At 29.6% G+C, this 15148-nt stretch overlaps 1 protein-coding gene across 3 annotated transcripts in view; it reads right to left on the minus strand.

Moving 5' to 3' along the window:
- ClC-a (chloride channel protein 2) overlaps nucleotides 1–15148 on the minus strand; it is a 296284-nt gene that overhangs the window by 56207 nt on the left and 224929 nt on the right. For all 3 annotated transcript variants that reach the window (XM_075377089.1, XM_075377084.1, XM_075377096.1), the window contains 3 exons: nucleotides 10413–10544; nucleotides 4331–4493; nucleotides 2051–2166 (listed from right to left, as the gene is read on the minus strand). In XM_075377089.1, the coding sequence (XP_075233204.1) occupies nucleotides 2051–2166; nucleotides 4331–4493; nucleotides 10413–10544 (411 nt within the window). The remainder of the gene's footprint in view (nucleotides 1–2050; nucleotides 2167–4330; nucleotides 4494–10412; nucleotides 10545–15148) is intronic.

The following is a 15148-nucleotide window of genomic DNA, read 5'->3' on the forward strand; positions in this document are numbered from 1 at the left end:
TATCAAGAGAGCAACATAATTTATTGAGGAACTCAGTGAGCTTTAGTACGATGATATGAAACAGTCACTCTTCAACAAATTTACATACATTTTGGTTTTCATTGAAAACAAAAACAAATGAAGTGAAAAATTCATTTTTAAAAAGAAATGTTATAGCTATGCAATCTACTCTGCTAATTGTGGGTAATACAAGCTTGTTCCAAACATTAAATAATGAATACTTTACTAATCATAGTACATATAAAACAATAAAAGATTACAACTATGGAAATATGTAAGTAAATTAACTTTGATATTTTTTTTAAAAATGTGGATTTTTTATATTTATGTAAATTGCTTGGTTTCAATCCCATACAAATAAAGAAAACTAATTAAATACCAATTTTTAGTTCCTACAAAGATGTAGGAACTACAAACATCAAACATGTAACCAAATCAAAAAATACTTGTTAATTAGTAAATAAACCTTTATAACCGTGTAATAATAATTGATAAAATAACTCATTTTCAATATGTTAAAAAACAAATCATTCCATTAATGTGAAACAATATAAGATTCAAAAGGAAAGGCTCGAGGTCAAAATTGATCTATATGAGGTGTGGCTATTAAATAATGAGGCTAATGCAGCTACAGAAGAACTGCACATGCACCAAATTCGTATGACCAATAGCTGTGTAGCATGAAGCCTACTCTTTCTATTGTTGCTACTCCAGTTTCTGTAGTCTGGCCATGGCCTTCATTTGGATAACATCTGTTTTTTTTTTGCTTTGCTGAAAAAATGATAAGTGTTTTATTAGTGCAAAGAATTGTAGTGAAATTTCATATGAAACTTGGAAAAATCACTAGTGAAACTTATCTTTTATTAAAAAGAAAACATGGAAATGATTGTTTATTATGTGCCGGGATTTTCAAAATGGATTTTCAAGCATTTCCAAAATGGCTGAGAAGATGTTGAAGATGATGTTCACCCAAATTGCTCTTCCCCATCAAAAACGGATAAAAATACTGAAAGAATTGGTAATCTAATCTGATCTGACTGTCGGTTAACTATTCTTGTCTTTATTCAAGGTTCTTGCTAAACTCCATGAAAAAATAAGAAAAAACGACCCAAATTGTGGAAGAACAAGTCCTGGGTTCTTCATCAGAACAACCCATCAGCTCACACTGCATTGCCTGTCAAGACGTTTCTAGCCAAGTATAACATCCCAGTGTTAGACCATCTGCCTTATTCGCCTGACCTAGCACCATGTGACTTTCTATTCTATTCTCCAAGGTCAAATCTGCATTGAAAGGAACAAGATTTCAGACCATTGAAGCTGTGAAAAAAAAAAGCGGCACATGTCATGAAAGAGCTCACAAAAGAAGACTTCCAGTACTGTTTCGAACAATGGAAAATTCACATGGCGTGCAGGGATAGAGGAGGGGTGTATAAAATTTATGTATAAATTTAAAATAAAATATTTTACAGCATTAGTCTCATTATTTAATAGCCACACCTCATATAGTTCTGAAGAAATATCTTGATTTTTATATTTGAATGTTATATTGTTTCACATTAATGATATAAAGTACATAAATGATTTATTTTTTAATATATTGAAAAATGAATAATTTTAACAAAATGTAGCATTATATGTCACAATCTCCTGCTCCCTAACACAATTTCATTATTTTCAAAGCTCATTTCTCATATTTTTTTATGAAACTTTAGTTTAAGAATTACATTAAAACATGTCATAGAGGTGATCATGACAACTTCAGAACAGCATTCAAAAGAGATTACAAATGCAGTCAATGGATAAAATACCATATTCTATTAAATAATGTTATAATAGACAGTATAATCTGTAGATATCAGACATCTAAACATCAGTATAAATGAAATCAGTGGAATAGAAGCAAATATATTTCATGAGTGATGTACAATGATATATAAGCATTATGTTAACTTTACAAAGCAAAATGTAATCAGTTAACATTAGTAATATGTAGAACTCCTAAGTCACAAAACATTAAAAGCTAAAATAATAAAATGATTTAGATGCCTACCATAATAGGAATAATGTGAGTTATTTGTCCAGTCATCTCAAAAACAATAACAGATACTGATATAGTATGAGTTACAGCACCAGAAAAAGCAGCTGCCCCAACTGCTGCATAGCCCCCTGTAAAAAAAAGTTTAACCTTTAATCGACACCAAAGAAAATTCCGTATGGACTGATAAACATGAATTCAAATTAATAGGACAATAATTATTATTCCACTCACATAAACATTTTGAATGCTCAAGAAATTGGCTTTTCTTTTTCAAACTACCAGATAATTCTTGCACTCAAAAAATGAAACCTGCTATGGTGGTAAGATTGCCAATTGAACAACTGACAATTATATGTAGCAGTGTGACCAGTGAAACAATAAAAGGTTTTAGATAAAGTAGCTCATTTCAAAGGACTGTAAAATTATTTAATGGACCAAAAATATATTCCTTACTTAACATTCAGCTCATGGAAGACTGACCAGTCAGAGGGGATGAAATAGAATATCAATCAACAAATTATTACATGACTCATGTAATAATTTATACTCATAAATAATTTTTACTCATGTAAATAGACCTATTTAGCACATATAATCTATCTTTCTTTATTAACACTGTGGTAGCTAGTCTCACACATTACACATATAAATAATTCTGACCTAGAACAAAGCAATACCTCTTTTTTTAACTAATACTATGGATTTTTTAAATATATCAATACAGTATAATCTGTAAAATTAAGGGTCATTTTTTATTAAGAAGCACTATTTTCTATTTCTAAAATTCTTTAGAGAGATCATACAGTAAATGTATAAAATTTTTATTAATTATAAGCAATGTGGCTATTTAACAGAAGAAAAATAACAGTAAACTGATGAGAATCTTACAACTTTCTACAGAGATTTTAAAAGGTAAAAGACTAATAATTGTTAAGTTATTAATGATTGATTAATAATTGTTCTTTTTTAATTTAAAAATGGAGTGTTTTATTAAAAAAAAAATTTTTTTAAATAGTATTTTATATGTAATTCAAACAACATATGCAAAATGATGATTTCAACAAAAAATCTGAAATAAGCAGGCTAAACTGTGATAAAATAAAACTTATCTATTATATCTTGGAGATCATGTATATCGGATATATTTTCTGTAAGCACACAAACAATAAAACATCTAACAGTTAAAATGGCAATCATTTTATCCAGATTTCATTAAAAATAAATACAGGTAAAGTAATATTAAAAGATATTCCACAAAACTGTATTAGGTATCAATTTACTATAGCAATTTATGTAATTCTTGTAATAGTGAGTTATAAATTGTTGTAATATTCATCTAATATTTAGGTTTTTTAGCTGTTAACAAAAATATAAGTATCTAAACAATTATAATTAATTATTTATCACAAAAACAAACAATACTGATATGAGAATCGATCCTGAAGTAGTTGTAACATTATTTATGTCATTATTAAATGTTATAAAAAGTAAAAGATAAGCACCAACAGATTTTTCTAATAAATACATCCCAAACAACATTACGCACAGACTAAAAATATTAGCTTGTAGACAACTTATTATACATTATCATTAAATGTTGCTTTAAATGTAATTTGTCTGTCCATATAGTATTTAGGCCAATATAATATAATTTTTAAAAGCAAATCATTTAACATTTAATAATTTTAACGTGTTAACACTCATTAAATAATGATACTTCACTACTTTTCAAAGATCTATTAAATGTTTTTATAAATTCTATAGAACAGAAATAGTAAGAAAAATATTGCAATGTTTTAACTCGTTCTAAAATTAATTAAAAAGAGACAACTTTTCAATTAAATTAATACAAAAAAATATTCTGAAATAAGGATGTTTAAAATTAATAATATTAATTAATTACAAATATTTTTTTTAATAATCAATTTAACATTTACTATAATTAAATTCACTAATTATCTTTGATTTTATTATCATGTTCCCTGACACCAGATTCATAAAGGCAGACCTGACATTAGTACTGCATTACTGCTCTTGATTTAATTTAAAAAATGATAAAAAATAATCAGTTTTCAAGCAAGTCAGGATGTGGTCTTTTTTATGTAAGCAGAATGTGAAATATATATACAATATTGACTAATGACTAAATTTTTATCTCTTTAAGACTACTCTTCAATTTTCTGATTTTCAGAAATTTCACAAATCTGTTGACATCCTAACTTAAATAGCATCAGTATGCATGCTCTCATATAAATACAACACAAATAAGACACCATAATAAACATGACTTACCTGGTATGATTGGTGTATTGGTTCTACCATGCCTAATTCCATTTGGATAAGCCAAGTGAACAAGTTCACCAATCACACGTCCAAATGCTGCTCCAATTTTGAATACAGGAATGAAACTTCCAGATGGAACAGGGATTGTTGATGCAATAACTGAGAAGATAAACTGAAATAATTTAGTACAATAATAATGAAATTAAGTATAAATGTAATGTAATAAAAAATGTTTTGAATTATTACGATTTATAAACAATAAATTAGTATATTTTTTTAATATCTTTTTTACAAAATAAAAATCTTTAGACATCAGTCCACAACAAAGGGTTTAGAATGCTCACAAGGATGTTATTATACCACAAGCTGGATGACAGTGCCCAAACACACATTGGGAGCCATGCATACTTGGCTTATACTTGTAGTAAACAAAGTAGAATATTTTCAAACATCTCCCACCACTAAAACTTGGAGTTGAAAGACTGCGAAACTCTTCATCTAAATGAAGACATTACATGAATTTAATATCTGGCTAACCAACTCTTTGAAGCCAATGACAAACTAATGAATGGGGTTAACTTGCTGGGAACCCAAGCATCACTGTTCCTCAAGGATAAAAAAGGTTGAAATCATAATACAGTAAATGCCTGAATGTGAGTATCAACTGCGCAGGGAAGTAATGGAGATGGGTAAATTACTATTTTTTAAATAAAACCTCTCAGTTTTTTATTTTTTGCTTTTTTCTAGGCAACTCCAGATTAATTCTGGACAGACCTTACACATATTATTAAATATTTTATTACCTGCGCAATAAAATAGGGTTAAATTGAACTGTAATAATAACCTGTTGCCAGATATCACAAATTTTTAACCCATATCTCCAGATTAAGATTCATATCTCCAGATTTAATTTTTCATAAGTTTTCAGTCTGGGGGTGCATTTTATACAAAAATGAATAACAATAAAAATTCAGGCATGTAAAAAACTTTGATTCTTATAAATATTCTCATTCATCGTACAGTTTATAAGAGAATTTCAATTGAACATTTAGAATAAAACTACTTTTTTATCTAGTGAACAGTTATGTATACAATTTTTGGATCAGGAGTAAATTTAATAAAATTAAAAAATGTAGTCTAAGTAGGTAGTACGAGTGCTACATTATATTAACAACTATCTAGCTTCCTAAACTATATATATATAATTACACTAATTTTGTCTGTAACCATTTTGCAGCTGCAGAACTAAACATTAACTAAACTTTACATGGCCCATATCCATACCTTCAGGGTTGGTTGTTTTAAGTTACAACTAAAAAAAGATAAAAAAATTCCCCTTTTTTACCATTTGGCAACATTGATGTATATGGCAACATCAATATATATATATATTTTTTTTTTGTCTTCAGTCATTTGATTGGTTTGATGCAGCTCTCCAATATTTCCTATTTAGTGCTAGTCATTTAATTTCAGTACACTCCCTACATCCTACATCCCTAACAATTTGTTTTACATATCACAAACGTTGCCTCCCTGCACAATTTTTTCCTTCTACCTGTCACTCCAATATTAAAGCAACTATTCCAGGATACCTTAATGTGTGGCCTTTAAGTCTGTCTCTTCTTTTAACTACATTTTTCCAAATTCTTCTTTCTTTATCAATTTGCCGCAACACCTCTTCATTTGTTACTTTATCCACCCATCTGATTTTTAACATTCTCCTGTAGCACCACATTTCAAAAGCTACTAATATTTTCTTCTCAGGTACTCCGATCATCCAAGTTTCACTTCCATATGAAGCTACGCTCCAAACATATACTTTCAAAAATCTTTTCCTGACATTTAAATTAACTTTTGATGAAACCAAATTATATTTCTGACTGAAGGCTCGTTTCACCTGTGCTATTCGACATTTTATATCGCTCCTGCTTCATCCATCTTTAGTAATTCTACTTCCCAAATAAGAAAATTCTTCTACCTCCATAATCTTTTCTCCTTCTCCTCCTATTTTTACATTCAGTGGTCTATCTTCATTATTTCTACTACATTTCATTACTTTCGTTTTGTTCTTGTATATATATATATATATATATATACACTTAGCAAAAACAATTCTTTTGTTATTGTATTTGTCTATATTCCACTCTGAACTAATATCTCACAGACAAAAGTACAAAAACAGTTTACCACCAACAGTACAGAATTCGATAATGCTTCTTACCTTATACTTATTATTTTTTTCTAATAGCGCTATCGAGGTTTTCCCTCATCATCAGTTAAAATTAAAAAATTAAATTTTTTTATGTGGCTAGCCCAATACTTAGTACAGTACAGTACTGGCTACAGTACAGTACTATACGTGTAACTAGCCACATAATAAAAAAGTTTTTAATTTTATATTTTTTAATATTTATGATTACATATTTTTATATGTTATAATATTAATGATTTGAATTTAATGTGTAATTTGTAAGAAAAAGTGTATTGATGATAAAGGAAAACCTTGATAGCACTATTAGAAAAAAATAATAAGTATAAGGTAAAAAGCATTACCGAATTCTGTACTCTTGGTGGTAAACAGTTTTTATACTTTGTCTTTGATACATATGTCTCCTATATGTTTGTCATCACCTAGCAATTGCATTATGTAACATCTAAAATCAAAATTTTAAAGGGTCAATTTTCAGGGCTAAAAATGTATATAAGTCAAAATAGGTTTTAATTAATTTGATTATATCACGGCTAAAAAAATAAATAATAAATAAAAATAATCTAGAAATTAAATTAAATAATCTGTAAATTAATTGACAATGGACTGTTGGCGGGAGCGGTGTGCAGAAGATGGAGCGGTGTGCAGCAGATGGAGCCATATGCAGCTGCCCAGCACAACAGCATTAGTCCTGTAACATAATGAAACTCATTCCGAGCCCATCAAAGATTTTTCTTTCTATGGATACTGTAATCGAGTAAGATAAGTCAGTTCTGTATCCAACAGAATTTTTGAACTCCATCATTAATAGAATGCCACCACATCACCTTAAGCTAAAGGTAGGAACTACTGTTATGCTCTTGCAGAATCTGAAACCACTGAAACTTTGCAATTGCACTTGACTATACATCAAAAATTTAAAAAGAATTATCGTAGAAGCAACATTTCTTACTGGAAAAATATAGTTGTTTTCATATCAAGGATTCCAATAATTTCAACCAAGCTTCTATTTCAATTTAAATGTTTGTAATTCCTTCAAGAACATCATACACAATGACCATCAACAAATCACAAGGACAATCCCTAAACATTGCTGAATTACTGTTGGAAAATAGGTCACGATCATTTATATGGGCATGCTCAAGAGTTGGTTCACTAAAAAATGTCTTCAGTCAAGCTGAGAATCACCAGATAAACAACATAGTTTACAAATTACCTAATTAACTACATGGGATAATAATCTTTTTATTTTTTCCACTTTAATGTATTTTAGTTATAGTAATATATTTTACTGATTTTATTATACTGTATTTTACTTTATTTTTATTATTCGGCTATGTTATCCAACATCCATGCAGTGTTGCTGGTAACATGTATACAAGTCAAAATAAGTTTTAATTAATTTCTTTACATTCATGGTTAATGTATAGAATTTCGATAAAAAAATCTTACAGAAATTGTGGTTTAAATTTTTCCTTCAATATGTTAATCATTTACTCCACGAGAAGAATACGCCAGGAAGGCAGTAGTGAAGTCAGCCCAGTCAACTTTAACAATAAAAATATAACCCTTTCCATCCCTGACAGGATTAGCCACCAGGCCGGTGCAGCCGGCCCAGGTGGCTAGTATATAATAAATAATATACATAATACGGACATGCAGACCTGTCTCCCGCCTATCTCTTGTTTACTTGGATGCATGATTAGAAGTTAAAAAAATAACAGCCCTTATAATAATACTTTCCGTCTTTAGAAACAGTCTTTACAGGAATCAATAAAAATTTTGTTTTGGTTAGAAATTGATAAAAGTCTCTTTTACCTTAGAAACTTCCTATTTTGTTTCCACGACTTTTTCAAATAATTTTACTGTTGCTTTTCTTAATCGACCCAATGTTATACATTAATTGAGCTTGTTTAATACAATCCTTGTAAACAACTTAATACCTTCTTACTATTCCAAATACTTCAGGTGGTCAAAGCACTTGGCATGATCCATTAAATCCTATGTATACTTCTGAATATCTTATGATTCACAGTTATCCATGAACTTTCACTGCTGGGTTTATTTTCTATATGGATATTATTTTTAGGAAAATGACAAGTATATTTTTAAAATTTATAAAAAATATAACAACCTCATACATACTCCAAGCTTCAGTTTCCAGCAAAATTAAAAATATTTTGTACTCCCTTGAAAAACTATTAATACTTGAACATGGTTTTTTTTTATCATTTTCACAAATGGAATAACTGGCATTTATAAATAATACTTTTTGAGAAATGATCCAATATATTTTATACCTATGGTACGTGGCAAGCAAAACTAGATATCACAGCATCAATGTAGATATTGGTTGTATCTTACACTAATTTTCAAGATGAATTACTTAACATTCTATCATTTTTAAAGGGTGTAATTACTATATGAAAAAATCAACAGAAATGCTACAACGCTATTAAATGTTTATGTTTGGTCCATATTTTAACACAAATATGTAAATTACATATTTTTATTAATTATTTTAATTAGCTTAAAATAGTTTATATAAAAAAGTCAAAATGTAAAAAAATAAAGAATTTTATTTTTTTAAACAAATATAAATGACAAGTTCTTCCAATTTAAGTTAGTTTAAAATGTTTAAATACTTTTTTAAATCTGTTAAACAAATTTTTATAATGGTATTTACATATTTATACCAATCCAACCAAATTTTTTTTTAATCCTATAACTAAACTTAATATACAGCAAAAAAAAAAAGAAATCAAGAACAGCACGAAAAGTAATCACACGTAGAAAAAAAATTAATGTGCGACTATTAGCTTAGAACTCATCAATTAGGCAAATGAAACAAATTAAAATTATCCTGTTTTTCATTTTTTGAAATGTCTAAATAGACTAATATAAAATGCAGATTTGCCTAAAGGAGAAGTTACTATTTTCTTAACATATCTACATCCCTAACACCCCAACAAATCCATTAAATTTTAGAAAATTTAAATACACACAGGAACAGTAACACAGTTTTTCATATTAATCATATTGTCAAAAAGTGACAATATTAATAATAAATAAATTAATGATAAAAAAAATGTTAAGTCAAAAATAAACTTCAGCTTCATTAAGTCCAAAATTGTTATCATTGCTGTTTAATCTTCATCATTTAGAAAACAGTACTATAAATTCTTTTTGATAGTCAGAACATACAGGTTTACAGAGCACTATTGATGAAACTAAAACTTCTTGGCTATACAACCAGTTGACTAGACTATGGTGTAGATCAAACAGGTGGGTAATGCCCTCAACTATGATAATTTTTAAAGCATCAGATTAATGATGATGGTGCTTCACTATATGTGAAGCAACTCCCAGTAAATTTTCATTAGTGTCTCTTTTGTCAGTTGGACAGTGAATCACAAGTATTGTCATGCAACAGAGTCACATCTTTACTCTGCCTTCCATATTCCTCTTGAATCAATGAAATTCTAATTTCAGAAACAGTTCTTATCCTTACCTTTTTTGTCCAACCGGTTGAATTTTTTATTGAAGGGCCTATGTATTATACTTTAACAAAAATTTAATATTTTCTTGACTGCATATTAAGTTTTCCAACTTCTTACATTTCTTTGAAGCCTACAGAATTTTTAATGACATTTTTAAAAAATACTTTAGACATAATTCTTTTAAAATACTGAAACTTTCATCAACAGCACTTTAACTTTCTTAGATAGAGAACTTAAAAGTAAACAAATATAAATTTATTATACACAGATACTATAATATTAAGGCAAAAACTGAATTAACTGTATAGCAGTTTTTTCTATTATTTACTAACTATGAGCACAATAAACTTAAGTAACAATTTTACTGATACTGATAACTTACAGTATACAACATGAAGCCACAAAGACTAATAAACACATCGGTATTTTGAGTTGTCCAATGTCTCAGTATTTCAGCTTCTTCAACAGTTAAATAACCTTTTGTCCATGTAAAATTACTGAATAATCCTGCAACCTAAAAACATATTATATTTACAGTCAAGAGTTTGTCCAATATACAAAATTTAGTTAATTTTAAAATTATAACAGTTCAATTAATGAACTGAAGGAACAAGATATTTCCACATTGAAAAAAGCAACAGAAAACCACTTCATTTCCAATTTTTGTTTGACTTAGTATGACTTTAATTGCTAAACATGGTAGCCTAATAAGACACAGAAAAAATTATGTTCTACGACAATAAATTGTTTCCTTGAAGTACACAAAAACTGGGAAATGATATTCAAACCTAATTACACTACAGACATACCAGAATTGAAGAAAATAAAAATATCCAATAAGATCTACTAAGCCAACATTCAGTAACAAACGTTTTGCAGAAGTAGATGAAAAGTAATGCTACAATTTGTTATATCATAACAATTACTTTTTAATAAAAGAATTATCATTTTTCAATTAATTTTGTGCTAATATAATTAAATTATTTTGATAATATTAATTACTACAGAGTGTTTATAAAAGAACTCCTTGGTTTCAAGTATTATTCAAACAGCATTATACACTTCAATTTGTACCATTCATTTCAATTTGTACCATGTACTCACCAGCATGTCGTATGTAATGGATGCTACTGTTGCAACACTCCTCTCCCGTTTTTGATTCATGGATTTTCTCCAAATAAACAATGTGTTTCATATGCCTCCACAAAAATAAATCTAGTGGGGTCATGTTTGGGCTCCTTAGTGGCCATATCTCAGCCATATATCAGCCCTTCTCTTCCAGTCAACCTGTTTTGAAACCAAATGTTTAATACAGCAGATACAGTTGCCGTAACACAGTGGAGCACCTAGCTGTTAGAAAATTAATCCTTTTTCTTCTTCAATATCGACAATCTGCGGAAAGATGCAAAGTTTGAGTATATCACAAGAAAAATATCCCCATTGATTTTCCTTTCTACAAAAATAAACTGGCCCACAATACGGTCATTTATCAGTCTGCCCCAAACATTGACTTTACAAGAATCATGTTGATGTTCGATAATGTCATGCCATGGCTCTGATCCCAAATCCTGCAATTGTGTCGATTTACTGATCCATTAATGTGAAATGCCGCCCATCTGAAAACATGACTTTTTCAAGTAGTCCTCATTTTCATCAATGTTATTAAACATTAGAGCTGCAAACTCCAATCTTTTCGCTGTCACTGGGTTTGATTTCATGTGAAAGTTGTATCTTATACACATATAGTCTAAACATCTTATGTACCACTTTGTACACTATAGATTTAGGTACTCCTAAAACTAAGCTTCGCCTTGCTAATGACTTTTTCGAGCTACATTTACAAGATGCTCGGATCCATTCCACATTCCGTTCAGTTGCAGACAGCCTGCCTCATGACTTTCCCTTTAAGATACTGCCCATTTCCTTAAACTGATTAAACCACGCCATACTCACGTTGATAATTACGCTGAACTGTGATAACCGATCTAGTTTCAATAAACCAAATCATGCATTGAGCTTTCTGCTTTGTCATCATGACTGAGAGTGAGACTGCCAACCAGACATGCACTGAAGGTTGGCACACAGTGCTGCCAACCACGATGAATATTCGTGATGAAAAACTTAATAACATAATGAACATAAATGCAAAAACCAGATGCTATTATAACCAATTCCATTATTTCATTATCATTTTTTGGAAACAAGGAGTTCTTTTATTCTTTTATAAACATTCTCTATAGTAATAAATTTCATTTTCACTTTTTTTTAACTCATTAAGATTTAAAATAATTTATGATAGTCTGAGTAACAAAAACATCACACTGAATTTTACATTTGAGATTGGAAAATTGTCATTTTTTGTTAATGGGTATTCTTGCCGAGTTCATTTTAGAATATCTGCAAAAGACAGTACTAGCCAGAAGCACGTGTTAAATAGTAAGATAGTGTTAAAATTAATTTCATTGCCTTTTCACTGATTACTCTTTGCACACTTTCTACACAATGTATTGCTATCATTGTTCTCACGCATATACTGTATGCACTACTACGTTGAAAATTTGGAACCAACAAGTTTCATAGCCTGCTTACAAGGAAGGAATCCTTTTGAATCTTAAATTTTACATGAATGGCAATGGAATTTACTTCCCTTTATCAACAAAACACAGGTGAACAATTACACTACACTCTTTCTTTAAATTTATTGGAGATCAGATAAAATTTTTTTAGTATAAGAAAAACGCTAGTCCTAATTGGAATTTAAACCCATAATTCCCTAATGAAAGGCACAGGTGTTACAATTAATGTTTTGATAAAATCAAAACATAATATGCATATACACAAACAAATATTGTTAAAAATATTTTGAATCACCATATTCAACTGTCGTTTATTTTGTTTACAGCTAAGTGCAAAATTTTCCAACAATAATTAGACATGTTTCCCTATAATGGAGATCTACATTGAAGTGTTTCTTAGCCATTTCCTTTAAAACCCAAGATCTAATTGATACTGGTAGAAAATAAGCTGAAGAGGATGAGAACTTGTTTTAAAAAAATAAAAACATCATAAATGTATTCTCTCAGCTGTTTTTTAACGGTATTTGCAAAATCAGTTTTGTTTGTTTGATGCGCCTGACCATTTATTTTCAACCAAATGAAACAATTAAAGCTATTTATGAATATATTCCATCAGCTGGAAGTCATCAATTAATACAAAGTCCAAACTCGAAATAGAAAACATCCAGCATTAAATGAATCACCACTTTAATTTCATTTGTAAAAATTTTGGCAATGATACATAAACCACCTATTAACTGTGAGGGTTAGTCTGAGGCAAACTCAGAAAATAGGGGCAACCCATAATATCATCATTCACTATTCCTGTGCTATTACTTGATTACTGCCTATCACACAAGCGGCAGTATACTATAATCTTGCTAAAATCTATTCTATTTACACTAGCATTGTGTTGTAAACCCTTCAGTTTTATACAACAAAATAATCTCAAATAAAGATATTTATAAAGCTTGTTTACATCATGATGTAAACAAATTATTTATGAAATTCAATTGATATTTTAATGTTAAGGTTAAGTTAATTAATGAAATGACTATTTTAATTATGAAAAATAATATTTATTCGTGTACCTCCTGTACTTTTTTTCTTGGAATTGGAGAGAAAAAATAAGGGTGGTGGGGCTTACTTGAAACATAGCCTTTAGCCAGGATAATTTATGTAAAGTAAATGTTTTCTTAGAAGTACCTAAATTCAATCACATAAATATTGTTACATTAGGCTTTCGTTTATCAATACCGGATGCCGCTTATACAAAATACATCCTTAATTAGTAACATCCTGTTCATATTATCGATAGGAACGAAGTTACAGTATTTTTATAAAACTGATTCATTCTGTATAGGCTGCATCCAGTTCTAATGACACTACAGTTACAGTATCAGTTACCCAACGTCGTCTTGTCTATTCGCCACAGTCATTGTACTGTTTGTATATGTGGACTGTTATGTGCATTTTATCTGTTTAGTTTATCTGGTAAAGTTTAATACGGTGATTTATTTTAACTACGGCATTAAAATGAGTACAAAAGGACAACGTCTACGATCTTTTACAGTAAATGAAAAACTGCACATTATAGAAGAAACTGAAAAAATTGCACATCGGGCGGCAGGAAGAAAATTTGACGTAGATGAAAAGCTGCATTCGAGACTGGCATAAGAAGAAACAACTTCTGGTGAAAGGCACTGGTAATAAAAGGGCTTTCCGTGGCTTAAAACCAAAATATACAGACATAGAAAAAAATTGTATGACTTTGTTATGGAAAAAAGGAAATGCGGTTATACTGTCACAACAGAAATGTGTCAATCATATACTCGTGAAATCGCTAAATCATTGAATAAAATTGATTTTAAAGCAAGACATGGATGGATAACAGGATTTTTTGCATGAAATGATTTGTTAATAAGACGAAAGACGACAATTTCTCAACGACTTCCAGTCGCTTATGAGCAAAAAATATTACATTTTCACAAATACATAATAAATCTTAGAAAAGGATAAAGGCTATTTGCCTTCTCAAATAGGAAACGCTGATCAAACCCCCGTATATTTAGAAATACCATTTGACAAAACCGTAAACAAAAAAGGTGAAAAAAGTGTTACGATTCGCACTGGTGGTAATGAAAAACAAAGGTTATGCTTTGTTATGCTTTGCATTATTTCTGATGGATCAAAATTACCTTCGTACATTGTTTTAAAAGAAAAACTCTTCCTACCGTACAGGTAAATGGAGTTATTATCAAAGCACAGGAATCAGGTTGGATGGACAAAACCTTAATTTTAGATTGGATCAGGTGTGTATGGCAAAAGCGATCAGGAGATTTACTTAATAAAAAAAATACCAGTATGCTAGTAATGGATAGTTATCGGGGGACTGATAAAGTGAAAGACATTTTAAAAAAAGGTGTGACAGACCATGTAATAATTCCAGGCGGATTGGCATCTCTATTGCAACCACTGGATGTCTGCATTAATAAACCGTTCAAATCTGCATTAAAATAACTGTACAGTAAATGGATGGCTGATAAAATCCCATACTAAAAAG

This window comes from Lycorma delicatula, chromosome 1 (genome assembly GCF_047948215.1).
Source record: "Lycorma delicatula isolate Av1 chromosome 1, ASM4794821v1, whole genome shotgun sequence".
In the NCBI taxonomy this organism is placed as follows: domain Eukaryota; kingdom Metazoa; phylum Arthropoda; class Insecta; order Hemiptera; family Fulgoridae; genus Lycorma; species Lycorma delicatula.